The sequence below is a fragment of the Dromiciops gliroides genome, chromosome 2 (assembly GCF_019393635.1).
Source record: "Dromiciops gliroides isolate mDroGli1 chromosome 2, mDroGli1.pri, whole genome shotgun sequence".
Classification (NCBI taxonomy): Eukaryota; Metazoa; Chordata; class Mammalia; order Microbiotheria; family Microbiotheriidae; genus Dromiciops; species Dromiciops gliroides.
Window position 1 is genome coordinate 306,777,347 of NC_057862.1, and position 24,606 is coordinate 306,801,952.

General features: G+C 40.2%; 1 protein-coding gene across 1 annotated transcript in view; it reads left to right on the forward strand.

Annotated features, from left to right (window-relative positions):
• KDM3B (lysine demethylase 3B) overlaps positions 1-24,606 on the forward strand; it is a 55,184-nt gene that overhangs the window by 18,562 nt on the left and 12,016 nt on the right. The window contains exons 3-12 of the mRNA XM_043983532.1: positions 92-205; positions 5,373-5,478; positions 6,684-6,808; positions 7,491-7,565; positions 10,152-10,745; positions 16,791-18,021; positions 19,255-19,456; positions 21,688-21,902; positions 22,721-22,873; positions 23,456-23,563. Of these exons, the coding sequence (XP_043839467.1) occupies positions 92-205; positions 5,373-5,478; positions 6,684-6,808; positions 7,491-7,565; positions 10,152-10,745; positions 16,791-18,021; positions 19,255-19,456; positions 21,688-21,902; positions 22,721-22,873; positions 23,456-23,563 (2,923 nt within the window). The remainder of the gene's footprint in view (positions 1-91; positions 206-5,372; positions 5,479-6,683; positions 6,809-7,490; positions 7,566-10,151; positions 10,746-16,790; positions 18,022-19,254; positions 19,457-21,687; positions 21,903-22,720; positions 22,874-23,455; positions 23,564-24,606) is intronic.

Here is a 24,606-nt window from a genome sequence, read left to right on the forward strand (position 1 = left end):
TGAACAAATGGAAACTTTGGGTTCTATCCAGGTAAGAGTCTGGCCATGATATATTTCCAAATACTTAATCTACTTCTTTTCCATTTCACAGACCTTCACTCCATTAGTGGATAAATTGGGTTTGGGGTCTGTGGTTCCAGTGGAATTTCTTCTGGATAGAGATCTCCGATTCTTGTCAGATGCTACTGGATTACGCCTATTCCAGGTACTTGAACTCTTCTCTATAATCTAGTAACTATGCCTGTTATCATTTCCTTGATATGTATGTATGTATGTATGTATGCAAGCATATATGTATTCAGTCATTCAATAAACATTTCTACAAGCATTTGCTAAGTGTCTGCTCTAAGGACTGGGAAGGTATTGATGGTACAGTACTTGCCCTCAGGGAGTTTACATTAAGAATGTAAGGGGGGATTAAAAAATTAAAAAAAAAAAGAATGTAAGGGGGGGCAGCTAGGTGGCACAGGCCCTGGATTCAGGAGGACCTGACTTCAAATCTGGCCTCAGACACTTGACACTCACTAGTGACCCTGGGCAAGTCACTTATCCCTCATTGCCTCTCCCCCCAAAAAAATCATAACAAATTCTCCCATCAATGATGGTGGAATTACCACATTTGGAATCTAACATTACAGTCTAAGATGTGCTAATAGGGGAGGTATAAATGACACTCAGAGAAAAAAGTCAGGCAAAGCAGCCTGATTGGATCAAGTATATATAGAAAATATCTGTTGGAGATGACATAATTGTGATGGGGTTGATGGATCAGTGGACAAGTATCAGAAGAAGAAGAAGGGGCAGCTAGGTGGTGCAATGGATAGAGTACTGGCCCTGGATTCAGGAAGACCTGAGTTCAAATCCGGCCTCAGACACTTGATACTCACTAGCTGTGTGACCCTGGGCAAGTCACTTAACCCCATTTGCCTCACCCCCCCCAAAAAAGAAGAAGAAGAAGAAGAAATCAAAGGTATGGGGAAAATCTCAGACCTTAGTAATACTGAATAAAAGGTGACTGAGAGAGTCTCAGCACTGTCAACCTGTGTGCCTTCTTCCTATCTATGCAGAAACTTTATGAGAGCCACATCCATTGTAGACATTATTGAAGAAGATACTAGTGAAGAACAAGCAAGCTCTCACAAACAGTAGTCAGTAATGGACCACATCTTTACTATTTCACAGTTGACTAGAAGATATACAATATGAGATCTCACTTTACTTATTTGTTGAGTTTTAAAAAACATTTTATTGAGGCAGTTAGGTGGCGCAGTGGATAGAGCACCGGCCCTGGAGTCAGGAGTACCTGAGTTCAAATCCGGCCTCAGACACTTAACACTTACTAGCTGTGTGACCCTGGGCAAGTCACTTAACCCCAATTGCCTCACTAAAAAAAAAAACAAAACATTTTATTGAGTAGAGCAAAATGTTGATAGGCTCTTTTTTCAACAAGGTGTCTTTGGTCCATATGTCAAAATCATTCAAGATTACTTGAAACAAATAACAGAAATAATATCCTATTCAGTAACCCTCTTATCGTAAACATCAGAGACGACATAAAAGAGAGAAATGTATGTATGGTGGAGGAGATTCAGCACAGAGTCCAAACTGAAGGATTTCTTGTAGATTATCCTATTTGCAGATGACGTTGTACTTATTGCATCAAGCCCCAAAACATTGCAGAATATTAGCAATTACTTACAAGGGTTTGGCCTGACTGCACAGGAAAAAACAAGTGGATTTAGGATGTCTCTTCCCCAGATAACAACATGTATTTGAACAGAGAAGTTGGCTCCAAGAGTTGAACAAGAGGAAGAGAGTAGGCTGGATTGCCTTCTGAAAATTGCAAAGCTCTTTAATGACTCTAATCTCCCACAACAGCAGAGGTCTTTCTTTTTAATACCAGTATTCAAGATGGAGTATGGACAATAGAGAGGTGTATAGTGAGTGTTCGTAGGTTGTGACATATGACCAGTGAAAAACTTCCAAAGAACAGGAGTCAACGGTGTCATCAGAGAATGTTATGGTAGGAAGAAAGGCTTGTCCTATGTTGAAGGAAAAGGATGACAGGTGGATAGCAAGAGTGCTCTACTGGTACCCTGGAGATCTCAGGAGAAAGCAGGGTGGGCTTCCCTGTGGCTAACACATGGAAAGCTGTGGAGAAGAATTGTAAAGGATGGTCAGACATGGATAGGTTGTGATTTCTGTCAATAGAGGGAATACCCCGATCAGATCATACATCCATTTGAGTCTCCCCAAACCAATAAATGAATGTTGAATTGTATCCTGTGATCCTACAAACTTATTGTGGTCTATGAAATGATATGGATCTACAGGTACCAGCAGGAAAGAGAGGATTTGGGAACAATCAGAGAAAAATGAGACAAACAAAAGTCATTGATGATTCCCTTCTTAAGGGTATTGAGGCAGCCATTGTTGACCTGACATGCACAATTGAGACATCTACCATCTTCTGAGAGGCATTATTGGAGACTTGACAGTGAGCTTCAGAGAGATTTGACAGACCTGGAGACCTGCCCACTCCTGGTGAATTATATAGAGACATGAAAGCAACATAATGGAATGGAAAGAGAACTGCACTTGGAGCAAGAGGAGCTCTCTGCCTGTCTTCTACATGGTGCCTCAGTGACCTTGTGGGGTCAGGTTCTCCTGATCTGTAAGATGAGAGAGTTGGACTATATGATTTCGAATGTCTCTTCTTGTTCTGAAATCTTCTGATGCCACCAGAAGGAATCTAGAAAAGTATTGCTAGGGATTCTGAAATCTTAGGCAAGAAATTCAAGACCTTAGGGGGCATAGTTATTGTTTTGTCACTTCTACCAGCCAAAGGCAGGGGCTTCAGAAGAAAAAGAGGGATTTGGGAAATGAATAGATCAATATAAAATGTAATTTGGATTCTGAACCACAGCTTAAAAAAGAGGAATGATGGACTTTTGGCTAGGGATGCAGGATCAGTGAAAATATATTTGTCTAGAAACTTGCAAATCTTATGAAAGGACTTTAAACATATCTTGAAGAGTAGCAGTTACATCTTAGGATAGAGGACCATCAGCATATATTCCTTACTAATAAAATCAGAAATTAATGTGTCTCATTGGCATTAGAGGCAGGCAAATGTTCTAGTGTTCAAAAGGGGAAAAGGTAGAATCCTTGATTTCAATTTCTGGAAAAATTCTAAGATACTGTCTTTGTTCTAAAAGTAGAGTTTGTGAGCATTTCGAATCAGGGGCTATGATTACTAAAAAATCAGTATTGTTTTTAACAGATAAATGCCAGTAATCTCCTTTCCTTATTTTAGTCAGGACCATTTCAGTAAAGTGTCTGACACGATCTCATATACTTGTGGACAGGATGAACAGATGCATCTCTTCTCTACTAAGAAAATTCTAGTAGCTCATTGTCTTTATGATCAATTGTAGACTCTTCTTTTTGTCTTTGTATGCCCAGTTCTTAGCATATAATTGGCACTTTATAATGATTAGTTGACTTGGTTGGTACAGTTAAGTACATTCTAAACAGGTTAAATGCGTAGGCCTTCAAAGTAGTAAGGGGTCAGTGATGTCAGCTTGTGGAGAAATTTCTGGTGGCATATTTGGCTGTGTGCTTATCAACACCTTAATCAATTACTTTGATAAAGGCACACCTGGGATCCTTATCAGATTTGTAATTTTCTCCAAATTAGGCTGATTAGCTAATGGAAAAGCTAACAGGATTCAAAAAGATATTGACAGGCTAAGATGGTGGGCAAAATGTTAGAAGATGAAATTTACATGATAAATGAGTTAAAGAATCACCTGATGGGGGCAGCTAGATGGCGCAGTGGATAGAGCACCGGCCCTGGAGTCAGGAGTACCTGAGTTCAAATCCGGCCTCAGACACTTAACACTTCCTAGCTGTGTGACCCTGGGCAAGTCACTTAACCCCAATTGCCTCACTAAAAAAAAAAAAAAAAGAATCACCTGAAAAAGTATAAAATGAAGGAGATGTTGGCTAGATAGCAATTCTTATGAAAAAGATTGGGGAATTACTGTATTTTTTTTTTTGAGGGGCAGTGAGGGTTTTAAGTGACTTGCCCAGGGTCACACAGCTAGTAAGTATCAAGTGTCTGAAGCTGGATTTGAACTCAGGTACTCCTGAATCCAGGGCCAGTGCTTTATTCACTGCACCGCCTAGCTTCCCCAAGATTTGGCTTCCCTCTCCCTGGAGGTCTTCATTTGGAAGCTAGATGATTTTGGGGGGAGATGATGTAGAAGAGATTTCTGTTCAGCTACACATTGGACCAGATGACCTCTGGGGTCCTTTCCAACCATTGAAATTCTGTCATTTGTGATTCTGTGACTTTGAGCCACAACTACTAGGGTGACTTCAGTGGTAAGAGTATCCCTAAAGTGGCCTCTGTGTCTTATGATAACTGTGGTTCTTACCACACCTCCCTCTTACTGGAGTTTCAGGGGACCTAGGCCTGCTGCAATGGCAAGGCTCTCCAGAAGTGAGGAGAAGGTTCCAATAAATAGCAGTTTGATTGGAGAAAAAGCCTACAGAGAGAAGATGGTTGGGATTATATTCTGGCTGATGCAGTGTTTATTTTAGCTTTTTTGGGATAAAACATTCTGAAAGTTAGAGATGATGTCTTCTCTAAAGAGATTCTCTACTTACTCTAAAACTTTAAGAGTTATAGTCATACAGTGAAAAAGAACTGGGTCTAATATGAAAAGGATCTGGGTTTAAATTCCACCAATGTTGCTTACTGTCAACTGGACAAATCACTGAGCTTTCCTGGGCCTCAGTTTCTTCAACTGCAAAATAAGGACATTGGACTAGATCAGAGTTCTTAAGCTGAGACCACTTACCTATTATGAACAGATTTCAGAGAATCCATGAACTTGGGTGGGAAAAAAATTACATCTTCTGTAATCTTAATCCTATGTTTTTTATTTTATTTTTTACTTTTTTTGGGGGGAGGTGATGAGGGTTAAGTGACTTGCCCAGGGTCACACAGCTAGTAAGTGTCAAGTGTCAGGTGTCTGAGGCCAGATTTGAACTCAGGTCCTCCTGAATCCAGGGCCGGTGCTTAATTCACTTTGCCCACCTAGCTGCCCCAATCCTATGTATTTTAAAAACATTCTCCTGAGAAGGGGACTGTGGCCTTTAGACTGACAAAGGGCTCCAAGACACCCAAAATGTTTAAGAAGCTCAGAGCCAGGTGGTCCTGAGGATCCTCTCAGCACTAGCTCTATGAGCTTAAATCTAGAAACATGGCCACTCAGGAGGCTTAATTCTTTCCTGTTCTCACTAGCTAGATGCTATTGCTTTTAACTCTAACATTTGGTGTCTTTTTCATTTATTTTTGGCAGATGGGAACAGAGAGCCAGAACCAGATTCTTCTAGAACATGCTGCATTGAGAGATACAGTTAATGCTTTGATCAGTGACCAAAAGCTCCAGGAGATATTCAGCAGAGGTAAGAACAGGTAGCTTCCTGTGCCTGAGGTACTTAGAACAAGCCTATGTCCAGTGCCGAGGATTGTGAAATTGGGCACTATGTTCTTTTCCTGACTAAAGTAACCCAAGGAGTACAGCCACTGCTTGACAGTAAAGATGTGTGACTGTGGAGTTATAGAAAATTTCTCTTACATATGTTATATCACAAGAGATTAAAAACACCCAGTTCTCTCCCCGCAGCGCTTGCAGCATACTCAGGTTTCCCCTAGTGAACTGGGTTGGGGCTGTTTTGTTTACTTTCCTTCTTCTGCCACTTCCTTTCCCCCGCTGAGCCTTGCAAACATTTAGATTCCGTGGTATAGGGTACCCAGATAGGGCTGAGTCTCTGCCCCCAAAGGAAGTCTAAGCAGGTTCAGGTAGGAAAATTGACCTGTAGGTAGGATGAAGGGAAGGGGTAAAAAACAGGAGAGAAAAGGGTTAAGGGGCAGGCTGTGTGAGATGTGACTGAGTGTAAAGGTGAGTGGAGGTTTTGACTTAGGGAGTGTTCAGATATCTGGGAGGGTTAGGGCGGGGCAGGGTGAAAGCCAGGGTAAGCAGGATAGTCTTTGTATATCAAAGACAACTGCAGCATGGGAAGGACATTGCCCATGAAGAGGACCAACTGAAAAAGGAGAGCCACTATTACCTGCTGGTGGAATGGCACATGAAAGTCCTAAACTCTCCTAGGAAGAAAGATGTTAAATTTAAATTTGATCAAATAATTATTAGTGTAGAAGCTGTAGCTCTTTTGCCTACATTAAGCTTTACACCTATTGTTTTTGAAAGAGAAATCCTATGTATATGTCTGGCATCTCACCAAATATCAGGGTAACTTAATTTTTAAAAATAATTTTCCTTGTCCCATAACCAGGGAAAGTAAACCCAAGGGTTTAAGAGAGTCCAAGGAGTTCCCAAATAAATGACAGAATTAGAGGAAACTTGGGGAGAAGCAATGTAAAGGAATTAGACAAAACCATTAATTTTTTCTTTTGAAATAGTCTTTTACTTTTGGTATTTCAATGTCATTTAGATGGCTGAATATGGTGAATCTAGCTTTCCTAATTGTCATTTCTGCACAGAAACTGACAACACAAATATTAGTGTATCCTCCTGCTTTGAGTGCCTTCAGTGAAATGGAGCTAATATTGGTCTTTTATCATTGATGCTGATTGATTTCACCTCTAGGTCCCTATAGTGTTCAAGGCCAGAGGGTCAAAGTATATCAGCCAGAAGGTGAAGAAGGTTGGGTCTGTGGTGTTGTAAGCCGTCAAGACTCCATCACTCGTCTTATGGAGGTGTCTTTATCAGAGGTGAGAACCATGGGGCCTTTAGTTTGTGTTTATATCTTATATCTCAAATTCATAGTAATAGTTTAAGGATAGAGGGAAAGTGACTGCATTTTAAAATTTTTTCTTACAAGAGTTTGTTTGTCTTTTGACTTGGGAATGGGAGTGGAAAGGAAAGAAAATAAAATGCTCACACCCCCACCCCCTAAAAAGGAAAAAAAGAATAGTAAGCAAATACGGATTTCTGAGGTTCTTGAAATGTACTCTGCCCATAGAACTCAGGAAATGGTTTCCGACAAAATAGATAGACCGAAAAACTTAGTCTAGACTCAGTAATAAATAAAATGGTTTATGATCAAGAAGTGAATGAAAATATTTCTTAGAAAATAAATGCATTTACAGTAGCCTCTCTGAACTGGTTTCATACTTTTCTTTTGCAGGCACATTTAATGCAAGTATCGGAGGTTGTACATAATTGGTTTCAGAAGTGTTTCCACTCTTCTGGTCTCAGTAATATATAAAGTGAAGAAGAGTTTGATAGTATAGAAGTAGAAAAGGTCATTTGTAAGAAAAAAGCATGGCTGTTAAATTAATTAGTATGCATCATGTATTTCTTTTGGCTGATAAATTTAAATTATCTTTCTTTTATTCTCATGTTCCTTGCCATTCTACTCCAACCTCTCATCAACTCTGAAAATTATTATAGAGTGGTGAGATCAAGTCAGTGGATCCCAGACTGATACATGTGATGCTGATGGACAACTCTACTTCTCAGAATGAGGTACAGTAGTATTAGCACTGAGTGTCTCTAGTAAGGCAAGTAAGGTCTTGGCTTCACCATAATCCATACCATAATGTATACCAAAGGAAATGTTTGGTATTAATTATGTGTACCTTCTCTCCCCCTGCCTCCCCAAATACATGGACATTTTCTTTCTCGTGGCACCATTAACACTAGTTCCGTTTTCTTGCTCTGTTAAGGTAAGGGTGAATAAGAGGGGATGTTGTTATTTTATGTATTCCACTGTGAGCCTTTTAGTCACGATCCTGTTACCTGTCATTCTCACTTTCAAAACCAAAAGGCCGGGGCAGCTAGATGGCGCAGTGGTTAAAGTGCTGGCCCTGGATTCAGGAGTACCTGAGTTCAAATCCAGCCTCAGACACTTGACACTTACTAGCTGTGTGACCCTGGGCAAGTCACTTAACCCCCATTGCCCCACCAAAAAAAAAAACAACAACAAACAAAACCAAAAGGCCAGACTCTTGCCTACTTAGATATGATCTCTAGACTCGTTTGTTTGAAAGATGTGTTGGACCAAATTATTGTGTTAAGCTTCAGTAGGCAGTGTAACATAGAATCATAAATAAATTAAAGAGAAGCTGCCCCTTATTCATTGCTTCATTGATGGGCTCCAAAGGATATGTGAAATCTTATAACATTTTGTTAGTGCCTCCTACAGTGTGCAGTGCTCACTGAGTTATTCAGAATTATTGCTAGTAATGTAGTTTGTGTATTATAGATCAGTCTTGTATAGGTTAAGCTGAATGTGAAACTCCTTCAGGTTAAAGCCACCTGTCAATGTCTTTTCATTATCATTTCCACAGCTCTTTATTGATGTTATTGCTTGAGTTCTTTCTGCTATGAAAGATAACTCTTCATAAGGCTCTCTAGACATCATCCTTGTCTTAATGGACTGCTGCTATCAGGGCTGTGTCAAAAGAACAAGGAGTCTTCACAACTGGCATATTTGTTATCCTTCAGTATGAAACTTCTGGTAGTCTTTCAGTTCACTGGTATGATAAGAATAATGAAGAAGTTGATAAAGTGCAGAATGTATGCAACTGGCAGTAAGAGTCAAAACAATGGGGGAAAACAAATATTACCAGTGTTTTGTCAGTTAAATAACATAGGAATAAAAATAAGGAGATAGATCCAAGGCCAGTAACTAAATGAATTAAGTAAAATGAGATGCCTTAAGCCTAAGAAAAGACTTCGGGTTAGTTATTGTCACTGTTAACTAATATGGCCAACATTCACAACGAAAGAAGCGTTCGTGGCTAGCCTATTGCAATACTTCATCTAGCAGGAGGCTTCACTACAAATTACCCTGAAAAGAATGACTGGTTAACAATGGGATGGCATGGGGCAGCTAGGTGGTACAGTGGATAGAGCACCGGCCCTGGAGTCAGGAGGACCTGAGTTCAAATCTGGCCTCAGACACTTAACACCTACTAGCTGTGTGACCCTGGGCAAGTCACTTAACCCCAATTGCCTCACTAAAAAAAAAAGAAAGAAAGAAAAGAATGGGATGCCCAGTCCAAGAAAATCACAAGTAGTAGACGATCAACAAAGACTGTCCAAGACTATCTAATGGCTGACACAAATCACAGAATACCAGCAAGATTTCTGGGAAGCCTTTGAAGAAGATACTCTTTAGAGTTGTTGGTGGTCCCTTCTGCAGCAGTGATCCTCTACTTAATTTAATGGTCTCTGACATTGTTACTACTGAAATGTAATAATAGATCTGCTTGTCAAAACTATGGTAGTTTACACTTCTTTACTCCCTTCAATTCTATTCTTTTGTGAAATTGAAAGTTGGGGGGTTGTTAGTAAAGCCCCAGAGCTCATATTTTAACCAAGCATTCTAAATAATAAAAAATATGTACACTTGAAATTTTAGAAATTACCTAGGTATGCAAGGCACATCTCCACTAAATAGTACTTTTTTTTGATGGGGGGGAGGGTGATAATAGTAAGCTTTATGATACATGGGTTTTATTATTTTATTGATGTTAGTACTTATTACTCACATTGATGACTTATGGCTAGAGCAAATGGTAGTATTTCTCTAACTGAGGTGTTTGTTTATATCCCAGAGACAGATACATAATGAAATGGCTTTTTTCTTTAAAGGACCCACAAACCCCTTATCCTGAGAAAATTGGGTGCTGTCATTTATACTGGAACATTCTAGTGTGTGAGAGCCTGTATATTTTGAAGCCTTGTGAGTCTCCTATATGACCTGGGCCATATAGATATTCTTTTGGAATGGTGACAGTGAGCCAGTGTTAAGGCTCTGTCTGTTACACAGAGGATATTTGAGATTTGAAGTCCCTCTGAGGGAACAGGAGCCTTTATAAAGGGGAAAGGTATGCAAAAAGTGGAATAGAGGAAGTTTGTAATGAGTTAAAATAATTGGCTAAAGGGGAATATATGTTACAGCTGAAATGAGAACTTAACCATCTTTGCTTCTTTGTTTTTTGCTTTGATTGTTTCTTGCTGGAAACATAAAAGCAAAACGGTTTATGATTTTAACAAGATAGAAGTTCCTTTTTAACAAAAATTTTCTGAATTTTGTATTTATAGGGAGGCACATTAAAAGTGGTAAAGCCTTCCAAAGGAAAGAAGAAAAGAGAGAGCATAGAGGGGAAGGATGGACGGAGGAGAAAAAGTGCTTCGGACTCTGGGTGTGATCCTGCAACAAAGAAATTAAAAGGAGAGAGGAGTGAAGTAGACAGTAATGGAAGCGAAGGAAGTGAGGCAAGTCGAGGACCCTGGAAAGGGAGTGCCATTGGAGAGCCAGGGCTCGATCAAAGAGCGAAGCAGCTGCCTCCATTTGTTCCCCAGATCAATCGAAATATTCGATTTGCCACATACACCAAAGAGAACGGCAGGACTCTGGTGGTTCAGGATGAGCCTCTAGGGGGGGACATCCCTGTCCCTTTCACTCCATATTCTTCAGCCACGGGTCAGTCACCTTTGGTCACAGAGGTGGGTGGAGCTGGAAACAAGGAGGCTGGAAAATCACTGGATCAAGGTGCTCAGAGTCTAGCGGTTTCAACAGCCGTGGTCACAACCACCAGCTCAACCCCAACCACCGTGAGGATCTCCGACACTGGCCTTTCAGCAGTGACCCTGCAGGAGAAACCGAAAGTCAGCTGGTCTCAGACTCAGGGAGAGGTGAGTGACTAAAACTTGGGGCAAGGCTTTATAACCATGATTCATTTTCTTTTATGTTCTCTGTAGTTCACACATTGGAAGCCATCTCAGTTGCCATAGGAAAATATCATTTCTAAGATACTGTTAAATTATACCTTAGGCAGGGTCACTTCATAAAATGCCATTTCCCTCTTTCAGCAAGTGCATCTATTTTAATAATGTTATCAGTTCTTGATAGGTGCCTCAACAATTGAGCTAATCAAAAACTGATTATGCAACCCAGTTTAATGAGATGCTAAGATGTTTCTGGTGGAGAATCTTTTTAAATTCAATTATCCATTTAGTTCACATAGCAGTTTTGCATCCTTCACTAGGTCTATAAAAGGCAAGGTTAATGAATTATAGTGTTTGTAGTAGTGAACACTATAATTAAGGCTTTTTGTAGATTACCATTACCATCCTCTGTTTTCAGTTCATAATTTTAAAATTTTTCCTAAAGGCTGAGATTTTTTCATAATAGGGTTCAGCAAAAATTCTTTCTCTTAAGTTTTTCACATTTCAGGTAATTCCGTGGAAAAATTAATAGGATTAGTCATGAGAAATTGATACTTTATATTCTCAGTCTACTTTTGATACATAGGTTGCTAAAATGTAAATTCAGTTTTATCTAGGTTACAATAAGCAAATTACCCAAATACTATCTAAAACATTGGTGCATTTTTATGTTCACCACTATAATGCACACTATTGTCTTTTTTTTAACTGGCTACTAACTCACAACTTAAAAGAAAAATGCAAAAATTGAAGGTGTGCACTGTGTGCTAAACACTGTGCCAAATAGGTAGAGTTATGATTCAGACTTTCAAGGATCTTGCATCCTTAAAGATAGAAAGATTATAAGATAGAGGTAAAACATAAAAGATAACTTAGCTGAATACATTTCACCTGACTAGTCATCAGGGTGAAGGCTTACCTCTTCCCTAATAATCTCTTGGTATCAAGGGGAAAGTAAGTTTGAATGTGAGGAAAGGGGGACTTCAAATGAAGATTTCAGCAGATCATTGTTCTTCCTGAAGGGGAGACACACACAAGTGTGGTCTCAGCTGTGAGCCAGCTCAGGTTCTCTAGGGGACCTCAGGTGAAGACTTTATGTTCTCACATCCATCTTGTTCCATTCATTGTGTAGTTTTGACTCATTTAAAATAGCCTCTACCTAAGGTCATATGGATGGATCTAAGTAGGCCTTAAAGGAAAAATAGGCCAAGCTTTACATATTAACAGAAAAGAACCACAAAATGCTGCAGATCTACAAAATTCTTTAGAAGTTGAATAGGTAAAAGTATATGTTAGAAAACATTTTCTAGTCAGGCTGTTGAAATTTCTGGGACTGTTTCTGTCATTTTGCTGATGTTTCAGCCTGGGTCTCCTCTGGGAATGTAATTTAAAATACAGGAAATGATGCCTACTTTATAATGCCAGATTCCAAAATGGGGACATCTGGCCACTGGGAAACTTCATGCCCTAAATACCAAGTCCACATGTAATTTTTCATCACTTATCCTGTGAGAAGATTTGGAATTGAATTACTTGAAGGAAAGTAGAAAACTTTATAAATTATCTTCTCTTTTTTCCCATTTTGATTAAAAAGTATAACTTTAATGTTTGAAACTTGTGCTACTTGTACTTTTTTTCTCTTAATAATGTAGGAACACAAAGTTTTTTTTAAAAATAATGTAAGTGTCAAAGAGCCTGGCCAAACCTAGCCAATAAACTAATAGGGAGTTTTCAGTAGTCAAGATAGGGTTAGCTTCTCCTCTGTAGGCAGTTAGACTCAGTGATAGAGCACTGGCCCTAAAGTTGGGGGAATCTGAGTTTAAATGTGACCTCAGACACTAGCTATGTGACCCTAGGCAAGTCACTTAACCCTGGTTTCCTTAAAAAAAGAAACATCCGGGGCTATTTCCAGGCCTCCTGCTATGTCTTGCCAGATGGTGCTGGAGGAGCTCGTAAGGTTGGTGACTTTGCACAGCTTTCCCTCTTCGAGAACAAAGGACAAACAACAACAAGCGTCTCCTCTGTAACACTGTTAGTATAGGGGATTCAAGTCAGTGATTACAGGCAAACAGGAAGAGAGAAAAGGAAAAAAATTAAATGACACCACTGGGGAGTGATTATTCTATTTTAACTTTAAAATAGCTAGTAATAGGGGGCAGCTAGGTGGCACAGTGGATAAAGCACCGGCCTTGGATTCAGGAAGACCTGAGTTCAAATCCGGCCTCAGACACTTGACGCTTACTAGCTGTGTGACCCTCAGCAAGTCACTTAACCCCCCTTGCCCCGCAAAAAAAAAAAAAAAGGCTAGTAATAGCCAGCAGGATCCTTAGAATATGCAGATTGCCCACAAACTATATACAAATATCTGATGAACCCCCTGATTTATACCATAAATAGTCCTCAGAAAAATCCTAATGTCCTTGACCTGGATTTTTCCCTGTTTTGAAACATTAAGCCAGAGAAGCCCTGATTGACCTAATATTAATCACTAATTAATTGCTAATAATAATCAACAAATGATGACTAAGCCTTATATTAAGAACAAAGCCGCTTGGAGTGGAAAGTGTTGAATTTGGGGTCAGAAGAACTTCGGTAGAGTCCTAGATTCTTTGTGATCATGGACAAGTCACAATGTCTCTAGGCCTCAGTTTCCTCATCTGTAAAAAGAAGGGTTGGAATAGATGACCTCTCTGGTTTCTTCCAACTTGAAATCATATCTTGTGACCAACTAACTGTCCAATTGGTCAAAGGAGATAATATTTGTAAAAAGCATTTAGCACAAGGGGCAGCTAGGTGGCACAGTGGATGAAGCACCAGCTCTGAATTCAGGAAGACCTGAGTTCAAATTTGGCCTCAGACACTTGACACTTACTTGCTGTGTGACCCTGGGTAAGTCACTTAACCCTCATTGCCCTGCCCAAAAAATCCACTTAGCACAGTGCCTGGCACATAGTAGGTACTATATAAATATTTATTCCCTTCCCCCTTTGTCAGGAATGCTATAAACCCTAGCTTCTTAAACTGTATGAAGGTCAAGAAACTAAAAGGGGGGGGGGGGTGAGGAAAAATTTGGTGACAGTAAAAGGTTATGTATACCTATTTTACATACCTATATACCCTGGGTTGAATTTCTCAGAGGAAAGGGGATCATAAGTAGAAAAAAATTTAAGAAGCCCTGATAGAGAAGAGATTTCTCTTCAGGTATGGATTAGACCCCTTTAGGCCTCTTTCAACTCTGAGATTCTGTGTTTTCCTATAAAATTGGGAGGAGAGTACATGTCCTCAACCCTACACCCCACCAAAAGTCCTAACACTTCATTATTTCTTTTACACTATGTCAGTGTGTTTACTGGGATTGGAGCATTACCAAATATTATAATTATGATTATCAAAATAATTTAAAAGTCCATTTTGTATTTTTTTAATCCATTCTTTGTGTCCTCTGATTTCCAGAATTGTCCCTCTGTTTGTTTTTATCCGTTTTCCACCTGTAAGGCATCATTTCAGATACATATTGTGATTTTTTTTCTCATCTCTTACACATCATGATTAAAATCTTTCATACCACAGGGCTGTTTTCTTCATAAGCAAAATACCAGTAGTTGGAGTTTTTTAAGTATGTATTAAATAGGGGGCAACCAGGTGGTGTAGTGGATAGAGCACTGGACCTGGATTTAGAAGGACCTGAGTTCAAATCTGACTTCAGACACTTGACACTTACTACCTGTGTGACCCTGGGCAAGTCACTTAACCCTTGTTGCCCCCCCCCCCCCAAAAAAAGTATGTATTAAATAGTAGTACATCTATAAACAGTTTTTTTTTTCTTTTCAAAATAAATGAGGGGCAGTTAGGTGGCACAGTAGATAGAGCACCGGCCCTGGAGTCAGGAGGACCCGAGTTCAAATCTGGCCTCAGATACTTAACACTTACTAGCTGTGTGACCCTGGGCAAGTCACTTAACCCCAACTGCCTCACCAAAATAAATGAGACTGTTTAAGTAGTTTCTAATATAATTTAGAGTGTTTCTGGACACAGCGTCCAAATATTTACCACAGGGCTGGTCTTAGAATTAAAGAGAGTTCACTGAATTCTAAAAAGACTATCTCTGAGAGCTTCCAGTTAATAAAATAGAATACTTTTCCCTAGTGTAGAATTGCTTTGCAGAACTAAACTCACCTCCCAACAAGATGGTTTAGCAGGTTTACAATAAGCTTTCTCCTCTCTAACAGTCTCTTTAAAAGAATTGTGTTGTCACTGTTGCATGGGTTACTAGACATGCTTCAGATTAATAACTGATAATCATATGGAAGTAGTAAGGAAGAAGCCTTTTTCCTCATGGGTTCCATATTAGAATCCCTCATTTTTGAAAACTAAGGAGTTGGGCAGCTAGGTGGTGCAGAGGATAAAGCACCAGCCCTGGATTCAGGAGGACCTGAGTTCAAATCCAGCCTCAGCCACTTGACATTTACTAGCTGTGTGACCCTGGGCAAGTCACTTAACCCTCATTGCCCTGCAAAAAAAAAAAAGCTAAACAAAAAGAATGGGAAAACTAAGGAGTTTCTGTACAGGAAATACCAAAAGTCTTAGTTCAGTCTTAAGCTTTATGATTTTCAGTAAGTGGTGGGCAAGTGGATCAGCTACAGAGGGAAGACTACAGAATGAATTGTTATTTTTGTCTGTCTCTGGTTAATTTCATTAAATAAACCATATCCTTTTTTTAAAATAATATTTTTGGTTATCTGTATTTCCCAGTTTCCCTCTCTCCCAGAGAGCCATGACTTATAATAAAGAATAAAAAAGAGAGGGGGGAAATAGTTTGGGAAAACTGATCAGTACATCAAAAATCTGATGTTATATGCAGTATTCTATACCTGTAGACCCTAACCTCTGCAAAGAAGCCAGGAAGGGTGAGGTGGAAAGGAGATACCTTTTCATATTTCTCATACTTCATCTTTAGGGACAAGTTTAAATCATAATTTCATGCCTTTCATTTTAGATTGTCTTGTTCTTTCTATTTGATGTATATGTTGTTTTCCTGTCACTGCTCACTTCACTTTGTATCATTTCGTCTCAGTCTTCCTATGCTTCTCTGTATTCAACATTTTCAGTCAATCAGCAAGCATGTGTTAAGTACTTACTATGTACCAGGCCCTATGCTAAGCACTGTAGACATAAAAGAAAGACAGAAACAGCCCCTACCCTCAAGGAACTTAGATCTTGATAGGGAAGAGAACATGTATATAAATAGGTACATACATGATAACATTCTTAAGGCACAGCAACTTTCCATTATATTTATTTACCACAACTTGTTTAACCATTCCCCAGTTGGTGGGCATCTACTTTGTTTCCAGTCTTTTATGGTAAGAAATGTTGCTATAAATGTTTTGGTGTATATGGGTCCTTTTTGTCGTTGAACTTCTTCTTTTTTTTTAATTGGGTAATGAGGGTTATAAGTGACTTGCCCAGGGTCACACAGCTAGTGAGTGTCAAGTATCTGAGGCCGAATTTGAACTCAGGTCCCCCTGACTCCAGGGCTAGTTCTTTATCCACTTTGCCACCTAGCTGCCCCTGTCATTGAACTTCTTCATGTGTATGCCTAGTAGTGGAATCTGTGGATAAAAAGTTATGTGCATTTTTGTCACTGTCTTTGAATAATTCCAAATTGCCTTCCAGAATGGTTGGACCACTTCACAGCTGTACCAGTAAAGCATGAGTATTCCTGTCTTTCTTTATCTCATCTAGCATTGATTATTCCCATCTAGTATCATCTTTGGCAATTGGCTAACATTCATACACTTTTAATTGTCTTATGTGACCAAGATACTATGGCTACACCTTCATAGATTTTTGGCAGTGGAGAGTAATAGACTGTTTGAGTAATGGGATTCACTGATGAAAAATGTGAGTGGTCCTCTCTCCCAGGCCTGAGAAAGAAGCTGTAAGATTTGAGTGAGTTATTATAAGCACTTCTTTAAAAGGTCACTAACTAAGGGTTCCCTCCTGTTTCAGAATTCCAGAAACCCCCTCTTGACTTCTTCTGGATTTGGAGCGTCTCTATCAAGTTCATCCCAATCCTTGGCTTTTGGAAGTGTCAGAGCCCAGTCCAATGGGGTCTTGGCTACAGAGAGCAAGCCTTTGGGATTTTCTTTTGCCTCCAATTCTGCTGCAGAAACCCAGAAAGATTCGGATCTCTCAAAGAACTTGTTTTTTCAGTGCATGTCACAGACTTTGCCCTCAAGTAACTACTTCACAGCTATTTCAGAGAGTTTGTCGGATGAGTCCTCTGGTCGGGACTCATTCAAACAGAGCCTTGAGAGCCTGAGCTCTGGGCTTTGTAAAGGCAAACCTACCTTGGCAGCAGACACGAAAGCTGGCAGTGCCCTGGACCGGAAGATGCCCTCGGAGTCCATGCCTACCCTCACTCCAGCCTTCCCGAGGAGCCTCTTGAATACCCGAGCCCCAGAGAACCATGAAAATCTATTTTTGCAGCCCCCTAAGTTGTCCCGTGAAGAGCCATCCAACCCTTTCCTGGCTTTTGCAGAGAAAGCTGATCTCAGCCCTTTCAGCAGTTTTACATCTCAGACAGCAGGTGGCTCCACTTCTGGCCCTGGAGCACTGAAGGCAGCTTCTGGCTGGCCAGAGTCTCATGCCTCTGCAGATTCAGCATCCTTAGCAAAGAAGAAATCTCTCTTCATCACAACTGATTCTTCCAAGCTAGCCTCCAGTGCATCCAGCTCAGCTGTGCCTCCCAGTGTCCCAAGCCTCTCTGCCATGGGAAATGGCCGCTCTAATTCACCCACCAGCAGTCTTTCACAGCCTATTGAGATGCCCACCCTCTCCTCCAGCCCAACGGAGGAAAAGCCATCAGTTGGGCCTGGGCAACAGGACAATCCCCTTCTGAAAACCTTTACTAATGTCTTTGGCAGGCACTCAACTGGTTTTCTCTCCTCAACCGAGTTTTTACAGGAGAACAAAGCTCCTTTTGAAGCGGTAAAAAGGTTCTCACTGGATGAGCGGAGTATGACATCTAAACAGGACTCAGATTCCAGCACCAATAGTGACCTGTCAGACCTGAGTGACTCTGAGGAGCAGCTGCAAGCCAAGGCTGGGTTGAAGGGAATCCCAGAGCACCTAATGGGGAAACTGGGCCCCAATGGAGAGCGAAATGCTGAACTGTTACTGGGAAAAGGAAGAGGGAAGCAGGCCCCTAAAGGCCGACCTCGAACAGCCCCTCTGAAAGGTGATGGTGCTGAGCCAAGCTGAGCTACCAGGGTATACACAGGATTGGTTTTCTGTGCCCTGGCACGTTCCTTCAATTATGAAGATCCTTAATTCAGAGCTTTATGTCTTGGTAACACAGATAATCTTGAGGGGAATGGTCTGTAATCTCAGTCATTCCTTTGTCTCTGGGCAAGATCTCATCCAAGCTATAACAGTTAAATGGTTGTCTCTCCTGTTCTTAACATCCAGAAAAGTAAATCCTATAATCTTCCTTGGCCGTGGTCCCTGTAAATGCTGTTCCACTGATTTTTTTTTTAATCAGGAATTGTTTCTTTATATTTAGCTTCCATCACTCTTGCTTCAGTTTGAGCCCATCTTCCTTTTTTTTTTTTCTTAAAAAAGGTGGAGAGTAGCTGGTTACCATTCTCCACATGAAAGGGATATTGGCTGTACATATACTTTGTGTGTTATGCTGGGGCTTTTAATTACAATGCTTTGGAGCTAATTAGAATAGTATGCATAGTGAGGTTATTGATTCAGTGTCCAAGTACTTTCACATCATTCCTATTTTGGTAAAAGGCAAGGTCAAATAGCAGGGAGTAAGCCAGCCTTCCAAGTCAGTCCTTTGTAAATAGTTCTGATCAAGGATGGTATTTTTAAAATGACATAAAGAGTTATAGTTCACTTGGGAAGAATACATGTTATTAATGGGGGGGAGGATATTTACTTGAAGCTCTTGGAGTTTAAAACATTGATAGCATTGGTTGATTGGGGTCAGTTAGCACAACCTTTTACTTAGGTGCCTAAGATAACTGGCAGGTACAATAAGTCTACTGGAGCCCCTGGTCTCTTGTATCCATCCTGTCTTTGGGGTAGAAAAGAGCTAGGATGGTGTGATACTAGCCAGCACAACTCCTTTCCCAAGCTCTCTACTATCCTCATTTTCTAGTTGCTGTGTCCCTTCTCTTTCCCCTACCTCCGAGTGAACAAATTGGAAAGGAAGACAAGGAAGTTAGAGGTTGTTGTTTTTTGTTTTTGTTTTGTTTTTTAAAATAAGATTAAGTAGCAAAAAGTAAAGAATGAGCCAGGTAAGGCACTGTGGGAACAAGTAGCTGACTTGGGCAAAGAAAAAATTGAGGAATGTCCTTGGAGAAAAGCCTAATTGCTAGTCAAATCCTAGTTTTTGTTTCAGGATGTCTTGATGAGTATTTCTTTGTTTTTTTCCTCTCATTCTCTCTGTCTTTCACCACAGTTGGTCAGTCTGTGCTGAAAGATATGAGCAAGGTGAGAAAGCTCAAGCAGTCAGGAGAGCCTTTCCTCCAAGATGGATCCTGCATTAATGTGGCCCCTCACCTGCATAAGTGCCGGGAGTGCCGCCTGGAGCGCTACCGGAAGTTTAAGGAGCAAGAACAAGATGATTCCACTGTGGCCTGCCGATTCTTCCACTTCCGGAGGTGCTGAAAATCATCCATTTTGTCTGGACACCTTTCTCCCACCAAACCTCTTGTTCTTCCTCCTCCCCTCCCTCCCTTCTCTCCCCCACCCCGACTCCGCCATTATTTTCATGTCCTGAGATAGTAAACACAACTACTGCTTCTACCACACCTACTCTTTGATTTGATCTTGTAAACAGTGCTATAAGGCAAAGCATCTTAAACTGAGTCATGACCCCTTATGGGGTCATGGTAACAATGTGAGGGTCAAGAAAAATTTGGCAGTAAATATTTGATTTGTATACCGATTTAATATACCTATGTATCCAGGGTTGCATAAAAATTTCTCCAGTGAAAAGGAGTTGAGAGTGGGAAAAGTTTAAGAAGCCCTGCTGTGAGGTAGTGATTGCAAGTAATACTATTTTTTTTAAGTGAGGTGATTGGGGTTAAGTGACTTGCCCAGGGTCACACAGCTAGTAAGTGTTAAGTGTCTGAGGCCGGATTTGAACTCAGGTACTCCTGACTCCAGGGCCGGTGCTCTATCCACTGCGCCACCTAGCCACCCGCAAGTAATATTGTTTTACAGAAAAGGAAACTAAGGCTTAAAAAGTGGGTACTTTGCCAAGCACATATAGTAAGTGGGTGCCAGTAAGAGGCAGAACCTGATGCCAAGATTATCCACCATCACATCATATTCCCCAGTGAAGAAATAACCTGCCCCCAGTAATTTGTTAGTGGTTAGTGGTAGAATTTTGTGTTTAGGGGCAGCTAGGTGGCGCAGTGGATAGAGCACCGGCCCTAGATTCAGGAGGACCTGAGTTCAAATCTGGCCTCAGACACTTAACACTTACTAGCTGTGTGACCTTGGGCAAGTCACTTAACCTTCATTGCCTCATTTTAAAAAAAAATAATTTTGTGTTTAATCTTGGGTCTCAATACTATTTAATTTTGTAAACTGGAAGTTCCAATAAAATGGATCAACCAAAATTCTATCCTCATCTCAGTTTGGGTGTGTCCCTTCACAACTCCTATTTTGGGTTGTGGACCCCTTTGACAATCTGGTGGAGCCTGTGAATTCCTCCACAGGAATGATAGGGGGGTTTTATTCATAATTGTAAGAAATGCTCAACTTCACATAGATAGTGGATAGTAAAAATGAGGGTTTGATTTATTTTTCCCATCCAAGTTCACAGACCCCCACCCCCAGGGGTTCATGGACAGCAAGTTAAGAACTACCAGCGTAAGATAATAAACTCCAGAAGAAATGCTGATAGAGGGAGTTACCTCATGCAGGACTTTGCTGTAATGATAAAATCACAGCTCCAGCCCCTTCCCATCCTGTTGGGTTTGGGTACCTTTGGTTGCTTTTCTGGAGTAGTGACAGTTCTAAGAGTTCAAAAAATAGATTCTCTTGAACTATGAAGTATTCTGAATTTTTAACACAGGCCTATTGAAATGAACGAGATGTTGATTATCGTTGGCACTTTGTTTCTGTGGTGGCACTGCATCATATTTAGTTGTTGCATTATTACAAGTTTACTTTGGGAGGATTGAAGCTCTAAGGTTTGGGAACTCTAGCCATCAGCCCTCCAGCTTGGTTTAGTTTCCCCATTTGAATTGGTAAGTTAAGAAGAATGAGTCTATCTCATATTCCTGGTCTGCTCCTGTGCTTACTTCCTTTTTTTCAATCTCTGGAGTAACTTGTGATTGAGAAAGGAAAGCTATAGGCTATATTTAGCATATGTAAATACGACACTGAACCACAGAGAATTGACACTAGCCCTCGGAAAGATTCCAGGCCTTTACCAAATAATAACCACTCCCCTTAGACATGTAACTTCATCACTACTCAGGAAACAGAAGTGAAGGGAACTCCTTATTTCTTCCATCTCCCTTATTACTCTGTTTCCTTCATTACAGAGAAAAGAGGGGTTGAAGCACTCAGAGGGAACATTTGTTTTAAATAAAGGAGCTGTTAGGCATTCTTGTGGTCATTTTCAAAAAGCTTAAGACCCCTAAAAATTGTTTCCAGCCTTTCTCATTCTCAGAGGTAATGCATGCCAAAGTGGGGAGCTTCAAGAGCCTGAAGGATAGGACCAGTGCAGTAGGTCCAATTTTCAAATTCAGTGAGAAGTTTTACTTGCCCTCAGCCTTATTTCTTTAAGCCTGAATTGATTTCAGACCCTAGATTTGCATGCATGAGCTAATTTGTGTGGCTGCTATGCTTTTGACCAGTTTTTGTTCCTTCACAGGCTTATCTTCACTCGGAAAGGCATCCTCCGTGTAGAAGGGTTTTTGAGTCCACAGCAAAGTGATCCAGAAGCCATGAACCTGTGGATTCCTTCTTCCTCCCTTGCAGAAGGAATTGATCTGGAGACCTCAAAATACATACTGGCCAATGTCGGGGACCAGTTTTGCCAGCTTGTTATGTCAGAAAAGGAGGCTATGATGATGGTAGAGCCACACCGTAAGTCTTACCTTTCCATAGTTCATACTGCCTAGTTGGAGAAAATCTTGTTTCTTTTAAGTCAATGAAATGATGTTTCCTTTCCCTCCCTCTCTTGGACTGGAATAATCACTATTAGAATGTAGAAAAATTTTCCCCCTTATTGAGAAGACTCCCACTTACAATAGTTGTCTAACTGAGGAGCTAAACTAAATTCAGAAATTTTGTTTTCAGGCCCCTGGAAACTAAGAGAACCAATCCATTCTTTCCAACAAATTTGGATGCTAATGAATTGATTTTACTTTTCACATTTTGTTTTATTTGAACAAGAAGATATGGTACTCCGTTGTTTTTCCTTATCTAAAGTTCTCCTTGGTACCAAGGCATATCAATTAACTTGCAATTCTTCTAATCTGAATGGGATTGGCAATTCATTATGTGGTTATGTATACAGGATGCCACATCTTTTTCTCAAAGCAAGATAAAGATTGCTTTGGAACAGCATTATGACCTCTCCTTATCTCATTGAAGGAAGGTTTCTTGATTTTCAGTCCCCAGAAGTTAGAGGAACATTCCTCAAAAGCTTCCGTGCCTTTATATCTCTTAATCCTGTTATCTTGGCATGATCTCATGAGCATTTGAAAAATATTAGCAATTTTTTTATACAATCTGTTTAGAAGCATTTTTTAAACTTAGTCTACCTTTTGTGTCTCTGGGGACACTAATTTTATGGATTGATAGGGTTTTTACCCTGAAAAAACCAGATAGATGTGTCTGAAAAGTTGCTTTTATTTATTGGGTTAGCAGCTATAAATTACCTTCCTCTTGATCTTCTCTAGAAAAAGTGGCATGGAAACGAGCAGTACGTGGTGTCAGAGAAATGTGTGATGTATGTGAAACTACTCTCTTCAACATCCATTGGGTTTGTCGCAAATGTGGATTTGGAGTCTGTCTGGACTGTTACCGACTTAGAAAGAGTCGTCCACGAAGTGGTGAGTGAGTTTTTTTCCCCTGTCTTGTTCAGAAGAAAACACAAGGAAATTTTGCTGGAATCTGTTAGGGGTGAAATGAGTTGAGGTTTCAGGACTAAGGACTGTGGAGACAATAAGACTATCTTGTGCCTCAATCATTGACTAAACTCACCAGCCCTTGAAGGGACCTTAAAAACCATTCTTGCCAACACTCTTGTTTTATAGATGAGGAAACCATTGTAGAGAGTGAGGAGGTCATAGGAGTGCTACCTGGCAGAGTTGGGAGTGGAGCTTGTATCCACTTGCTCCATAGCCAGCAGTCTTTCCAGAGTAATTCTTTGCAAATTTTCAGCCTATTGGAAAAGCTTTACCAAACCAAGAAAATGTGTCCTTCTTGTGCTTTTCCTTTGTCTTCATACCTGCTTCCCTGGTTTCTTCAGTTTTGTCTGCTTGCACAGACATGGTGGACACATTCTTTTTAGAGAAACTCTGAAAAACTGAAGGAGGGTATCTAATGATTTAGAAAGAGGAGTTAGGGATATCATAGGGTCCATGGTAGGAAACATAAGCAGAAAAAACAAAATAAGGCTCTTCCTATTTCAGAGACAGAGGAGATTGGTGATGAAGAAGTTTTCTCTTGGTTGAAGTGTGCAAAAGGGCAGTCGCATGAGCCAGAGAATCTCATGCCCACACAAATCATCCCTGGCACAGGTAAGTCCTAGACTACACTCTACTTGGTGAAGGGGATGGCTTGGGTCTTTTGAGTGGATACTTCAGATTAATGAAATTTGTAGCACAGATCTTTAAAAATTATGGTTCAAAAAAAACCAAATGACCAAACTTGTAGGACCATAATAATGACATCGATCTTAAGCCTTCTACAATGATTCTTTAAAACTTGAAACTCCATCTTTGTTTAGGGAAAATGTAACTGAAAACTTAATACTTTCATTGTGTTATATGAAGAGGCCATCTAAGTATTAATAGATACTTATGATTGGGTTATGATGTAAGTTTAATTGTTATGTTTCCTCTTTCAGGTTTGTATGTCTAAACTTATATTTTGAAATATACATGCTAGGCAGATTAAAACAGGACAAATGGGGCAGCTAGGGGGCGCAGTGGATAAAGCACCTGCCCTGGATTCAGGAGGACCTGAGTTCAAATCCAGCTTCAGACACTCTATACTTACTAGCTGTGTGACCCTGGGCAAGTCACTTAACCCTCATTGCCCTGCCAAAAACAAACAGCAGAAGTTCTGAGAGTATACAGAGTCAAGGAGACAGAAATTGGAATTGAATAGCGTCAGGTACAGATGCTCTGAATAAAAAAAATTTAAAAAAGGTTTGCTGAAGGACCAGTCAGTGGTTCAATTTGGAGAAAAAATATAAGAGTCGTACATCATTTTTTTTAAATAGAGAAGGAAATAGATGTGCTGTAAATAAAAGTGAATCCAGAGAACTATCACCTGCATTTCCTTTTATTTATGAACTGTTTGCCATTTAGATGACAATCTCAATGTATTCAGAAATACTTGTAAAGAAAGAGTACTTCTCAAGTATAGGGATAGTAATTCTATCTTTTTTTTTTTTTTTGCGGGGCAATGAGGGTTAAGTGACTTGCCCAGGGTCACACAGCTAGTAAGTGTCAAGTGTCTGAGGCTGGATTTGAACTCAGGTATTCCTGAATCCAAGGCCGGTGCTTTATCCACTGTGCCACCTAGCCGCCCCATAATTCTATCTTGTTGAGTTGGT